The sequence below is a fragment of the Peromyscus eremicus genome, chromosome 9 (assembly GCF_949786415.1).
Source record: "Peromyscus eremicus chromosome 9, PerEre_H2_v1, whole genome shotgun sequence".
NCBI classification, from domain to species: domain Eukaryota; kingdom Metazoa; phylum Chordata; class Mammalia; order Rodentia; family Cricetidae; genus Peromyscus; species Peromyscus eremicus.
In genome coordinates, this window is record NC_081425.1 from 69043871 (window position 1) to 69050655 (window position 6785).

The 6785-nt window shown below is 41.9% G+C and overlaps 1 gene segment (V, D, J or C); it reads right to left on the reverse strand.

Annotated features, from left to right (window-relative positions):
• Positions 1–1475: 1475 nt before the first annotated feature.
• LOC131919001 (T-cell receptor alpha chain V region CTL-F3-like) lies at positions 1476–2052 on the reverse strand. The segment is given in 2 exon segments: positions 1476–1843; positions 2007–2052. Coding segments are annotated over 2 exon segments (414 nt in total).
• Positions 2053–6785: the final 4733 nt, after the last annotated feature.

Consider the following 6785-nt stretch of genomic DNA (forward strand, 5'->3'; position numbering starts at 1 on the left):
TACTATGAGGCAATCAAAGGCAATGGCAATAGCCTATTTCATTTGGGAGAGCCTCTGGAAGCCCCAACTAACAACTTGAATAGAGGTTTCCCATGCCTGGCACTGGTATTTTTTTTATTAGAGTTGGCATTCATTCTAGGTTTGACAAGCACTCTTCTGAGAGATTCTATCCTATGTTGTGCCTTCAAAGTAGTTTTTGAAGTTTAAAAATTGAGTTTGACATCTCATTTTGATCCTTAAAGATAAGACAGCAAATACTACTTTGTTGTTGTTTGTGAACACAAACATGAATATTTCTTTAGAGACACCATGGCTCTTGATTTCAGATCTTTCTTCCTTTATAGGGATATAAATATGAATACTAGGGCATTTTACTTTAAACCATTATTTTGTTTCCAGAATTGAGATGGATCAAAACCTTGACTTTCCTTCTCACATTGAAGAATTATCTGAAAACCTAACCCCAGGTGAGTGACTACACCACACCCTCAGGATTTAAACAAAGTGCAACAGCCTATGAGAGTGGATGTTAAAGGGGAAGAATTTTTCAAAAGATTTCTTCATGACCAGGTTGCCTCCTACATGGTGTGTAGGAAAGAGATGGAGCTGCATCTCAAGCATGATCTTGAGAGTTCCAACAACTGTGTTTCCTGAGCAGCTTCACTAATTGAATGCTGTTGGGGAGTGTAAAAGTTTCAATGAGAATGGCCCCATAGGTTCAAAAATCTGTATGTTTGGTTCCAAGATGGTAGACTGTTTAGGAAGGATCAGGAAGTGTGGCCTTATCAGAGGAGGTGTGTCACCGGGGTGGGCTTTGGGATCTTAAAGTCCAAGCCAGATCCAGTCTCTCCTTCTCTCTGCCTATTGCTGGTGATCAGATAGAAGCTCTCAGCTACTACTCCAAGGACATGGCTGACTGCCTGCTACTATGCATGCCATGACAATCATCATGGCTCACCTCTGAAACTGTAATCAAGCCCTCAGTTATATGCTTTCTTCTATAAGTTGTCTTGGTCATGGTGTCTCATCACATCAATAGAACAGTAACTGAGGCCAGAATTTGGACTGAACTCTCTGTAACATGGACCAAGGAGAGGAAGAATCTAAATAGCTTGCAGAGGGAGACTGAAGCAGATTTTTAAGGACTGGAAATCTATGTTCTTCATTTGGTCATAAATTTATGGGGTAAGAACAGAAGATTCTGGAGATTAAATCACTAAATTTTGTAAGACATCTCAGTAGAGATAAATTCCTTGTCCGGGTTTTCCTGGAAGTGTTTTCTGAGAGAGGTCCTTCACATAAAGAAAGAACAGTATTTCTAGAAATCAAAGCCTGGTTGTCTCCAGCAATGACTTCCATCCTATCCTATCAGAGTATCCACAGATTCCTAGGTTTCTAGGAATTTGACCTGAGATTTGTTGCTGTTTTTCAGGAGGCTGGGTAAACCCCACTTAGAGAAGACACACAGCCCTCCCTCACAGGCCACTTCCCTCAGCCTCCTGCACCCTGGGTTTGTGTGCAGCTCCCCCTGCAGTCTCTCTCATTGTGTCCCTCACAGCACAGTAGTACAGGGCAGAGTCTGCCAGCTGCACTGAGGACTTCTGCAGGTGGAAGGAGCTGCTGCTCTTATGGAGAGTGGCCTGGAACCCTTGGTGCTCTGTCCTCTTGTTGTCTGTGGCACTCTTCAGGAGTAGCTGAGGGGCTTTGTTGAGATATTGCACGTACCAGAAAAGGAAAGTATCTGAGTAAGTGGTCTGATAAGTGCAGTTCATCATCACAGGCAACCTCTCTCTGACAGTAACCAAGACTTCTGTCTGGGTCACTGAGTCTCCATTGTTCCTCCCTGAAAATAAATAAATAAATAAATAAATAAATAAATAAATAAATAAATAAATAAATAAAATATAAATAAATAAGGACAAATTACTTTGCTATGTCAGGAAGAAGGTAAAGACTTCCAGAGTTGTAAGAAAATGACATCCACACTTAGGTTAAATGTAACTTACTGAGCATGAAGAGCAGCAGCAGAATTGAGCAGGTGTCAGCGAGCATGTTCACAGAAGAAAATGACACTTGGTTCTTGAGTACAACAAACTCACAGGGCAAGTCTCCTGCAGGACCTTAATGAAACTCCTCACTCATAAACAAGGACCTCCTTCTGCACAGTGACAGTCTGTCATGTGAAGCCACCACCTGGATGCAGACATTGACCACATCTGAAGAGACAGCGCCCTCTGCTGATTTCCCTTCAAACTGCACCACATGTGTCTGCACAAAACACTCTGAATACACTTGAAACCTCACCCAAAGGAGGCAAGTCTCAAGTCCACAGTGGGATGTCTAAAATTACCAAAGTTACTGAACTGTATGTATCCTGTGTGTCCCATCTGGGGCTGAATGTGCCACAGCCTCTTCTCTGCAGTACAGTGAGTTCTGGTTCTCTGTGAAAATCACATTGTACTGCAAAAAGAAGCTTCTCTGATAAAGACTGACTGATGCACCATCATGTGCTTATAACAATAATTCATTAAGAGTTGATCTAATAATATGTCCATTTAGCAGAGTAATAACCACAGGTTCTCTCATAGGGTCTATGTCTTGTCTAGTCACAAGTGCTTAGAGCCCCAAATGGTGCCTCATATGAGCTTCAGCTTATGGAGCAGTTCTTAAATCTAATCAGAAGTTAGTTGGTTACTCCCATGACATTTGTGCCACTATTGAACTAATGGGCATGTCTGCCAGGCTGTGGCTGTAGCTCATAGGATTTAGAGATCAGAAAGACTGGCAGTTCATTTTCTACTCTAGTAGTATGCATAGCACATTCTAGCACTATGGAGGCTGTCCAGTAGTAATGAAGCTCAAGATGAGTATCAGCTTAATTTCTTTACATTCTTTGACTTATTCAACAGGTTCTTACCATCATGTTTCAAAGGGTGATCAACAGATTTGACAATATCTCATAATATATAGGGATATATGGAACCACAGTAGTCAATAGGAAGTAACCTATTCCTGGCACTTAGCTTTTGATTTGTTATCTTGTGCTGTCTAATAGAGGCATTGTTGCCCCATTACAGGGTAACTCCACTGAAACTCTTTATGTATGTGTAGATGTATTTATGAAGCTTCTATAATACATTTCTATGTGAATTTTCAAAAGGTATAATGGGAAAATCTTTTCCAGTTATATATCTGAGAAAGGTAAATATCTAGAATATAAAAAGAACTTTGAAAATCTAAACATCATTAAAACTAACAACCCAATGAAAAATAGAGCATGGAATTATACAAAAAGTTCTCAAAAGATGAAGTACAAATGGTGTAATCCCTACTAGATATCATGAAAATACATATTAAAATCACTTTGAGATTTTATTTTACTGAGAAAGAATGGCTAATGCCCCGCAAAACCCCAAATGAATGTACCTCTGTTTAATTACCCATTCTTCAGCTAGTGGTCATCTAGGCTGCTTCTATTCCCTAGAGATCATGAATAGACCAGCAATGAACATGGCTAATCAGAGATCTGTAATAGTCTATAGAGTCCTTTGGGTATATTCCAAAGAATACTTAACATGGACTATCTGGTAGATCTATTTCCAGATTTTGAGGAAACTTTACATAGACTTCCATAGTGATCCACCAGTTTGCATGCCCATCAGCAGTGAATATATATTTCCCTTTCTCCAAATCCAAGCCAGTATTTCTCTTCATTTGCTTTTTGGATCCTAGCTATTCTTCCTGGAGTGCTATAAAATCTCAAAGGAGTTTTAATTTTTCATTTATGCAATAGCTAAAGATGCTGAACATTTTTAAATGTTTTTTAGTCATTTGTAATTCAAATCTTGAGTATTCTCTGTTTAGCTCCATGCTCCATTTTCAAATTGGATTTGTTTCTTAATGTTTAGGGATTTTTAGTTGTTTTTATATTTTACACACTAACCTTTTGTCATATATATAGCTTAAAAAGTTTTTCCCATTCACATGGTGAAGTCCTTAGCTGTGCAGAAGATGTTGAGTTTCATTTCAAGTGAAGAAATACAAGGTCACTACACTTGAAGACATTTATGTAAGAATGGCCTCAACTGAGGCTTGCATTTCAGTTTTTTTTTTAATTTTTATTTTGCAATACAATTAAGTTCTACATACAGGCACAGATTCCCTTGTTCTCCCCCCTCCCACCCCCCTCACCTTCCCCCCAGCCCGCCCCCCATTCCCATCTCCTCCAGGGCAAAGCCTTCCCCACAGACTGGGATCAACCTGGTGGACTCAGTCCAGGTAGGTCCAGTCCCCTCCTCCCAGGCCGAGCCAAGGGACCCTGCATAGGCCCCAGGTTTCAAACAGCCGACTCATGCAATGAGCACAGGACCCGGTGCCACTGCCTGGATGCCTCCCAAACAGATCAGGCCAATCAACCCACTCAGAGGGCCTGATCCAGTTGGTGACCCCTCAGCCATTGGTTCATATTTCATGTGTTTCCATTTGTTTGGCTATTTGTCTCTGTGCTTTATCCGACCTTGGTCTCAACAATTCTCTCTCATATAAACCCTCCTCATTCTTGCTAATTGGACTCCCAGAGATCCACCTGGGGCCTAGTCATGGATCTCTGCATCCAGATCCCTCAGTAGTTGGATGAGGTTTCTAGCACGACAATTAGGGTGTTTGGCCATCCCATCACCAGAGTAGGTCAATTCCGACTGTCTCTCGACGATTGCCAGCAGTCTGTTGTGGGGGTATCTTTGTGGATTTCTGTGGGCCTCTCTAGCACTTTGTTTCTTCCTATTCTCATGTGGTCTTCATTTACCATGGTCTCCTATTCCTTGTTCTCCCTCTCTGTTGTTGATCCAGCTGGGATCTCCCACTCACCCAAGCTCTCTTTCCCTCGACCCTCGCCCTTCACTACCCCCACTCATGTCCAGGCTGTTCATGTAGATCTCATTCCATTTCTCTGTCATTGGGCGATCCCTGTGTCTTTCTTAGGGTCCTGTTTTCCAGGTAGCCTGCCTGGTGATGTGAGTAGCAGTCCAGTCATCCTTGTTCCACATCTAGTATCCTGTTATGAGTGAGTACATACCATGTTTGTCTTTCTGAGTCTGGGATACCTCACTCAGGATGATTTTTTCTAGGTCCATCCATTTGTCTGCAAACCTCATGATGTCATTGTTTTTCTCTGCTGACTAGTATTCCATTGTGTATATGTACCACATTTTGTTTATCCATTCTTCAGTTGAAGGGCATCTAGGTTGTTTCCATATTCTGGCTATTACAAACAATGCTGATATGAACATAGCTGAACAAGTGCTCTTGTGGTTGGTTGAGTATTCCTTGGGTATATGCCCAAGAGTGGTATAGCTGGATCTTGGGGGAGATGGATTCCCAATTTTCTAAGAAAGCGCCATATTGATTTCCAAAGTGGTTGCACAAGCTTGCATTCCCACCAGCAGTGGAGGAGAGTTCCCCTAGCTCCACTTCCTCTCCAGCATAAGGTGTCTTCAGTGTTTTTGATCTAGCCATTCTGACAGGCGTAAGGTGGTATCTCAGAGTTGTTTTGATTTGCATTTCCCTGATGATTAGGGATGTTAAGCAATTCCTTAAATATCTTTCAGCCATTTGAGTTTCCTCTGTTGAGAATTCTCTGTTTAGTTCTATAGCCCATTTCTTAATTGGACTGTTGGGCATTTTGATGTCTAATTTCTTGAGTTCCTTGCATTTCAGTTTTTTAATCTAAGCTCATAGCACTTTGCTTCAATCACAGATGCTTTTAAAGTCACAAGTTTGAAAGGGTTTGCCTTTCCTATTGATAACAGACTTTTCCTCATGAGAAGACAGAAGTACCAACTCCATCCATAGTTGCGGTTTGTAGGAAGCATCTCAGAGGGTTTGCATTACAGCAAACACTCCATCTGCAGCACAGGAGTAAGCCGCAGTGTGCACAGCTAGAAACAGGACAGGAAAACATAGGGGTCTTCCTACTATCTAGGGGGTCTTGATCAGTTCTTTTTCTCTACCAGTTAAAGAATTACAAAGCAGCAAAAATCTCCAGTGCAGCACATGGCAGTCAGGAAAAGACAGAAGACAGAATCAACTGATGAAGAGAAGCTTGTATTAGGAAGAGGAGAGAGAGGAGAAAACAGGAGAGAGAGAGAGAGAGAGAGAGAGAGAGAGAGAGAGAGAGAGAGAACAGAGAAAGACACTCTGCAGTGCAGAGAAGGCATTCAGGAACCCAAAACTCTGGTGTCTTCTCCAAGTCTGGTATTTAAGGGTCTCTAAGAGGCTTTCCTCCCCTAACTTATGGTTGGTCAGTTTGAATAAAGACAAGGTAAATGATTGGCCCACAGCTTTGACACAAACATGTGCTGATCAGGCCTTGAACTTGTTCAGGCCCAGCAGCAGCAGAAGGCCTACTGATGGAGAAAAGCCTCACCAGCCTCTGTTTTAAACTGCCAAGCTTTATCTCAGATCAGCAAGGTGAAGATAAAGCCAGCCATCTTGGAAGTTCACCACTTTTGTTAATGATGTGGCCCCTCCCCCTATCTCTCAGCCTATCAGTGAATCTCTTTAACTCCTGGTCCCTCCCTCAATGGTGATTTTCAGTCTTTCACTGTTTTTCTTTCACAGTTAAACTGATTAAGATTAGCAGGGCAGGGCCTCTACCTGAATCCTGTCTGAGCTGCAGTAGGGCAGCTATGAAGGTTTTGTGACTACAGTTCCTGGTGACATTTTCAGCTTCTTAGATGCTTAGGGCCTGAGGATTCTCTTCTGCTTGTAGGCTGTTCGCCTCTAGA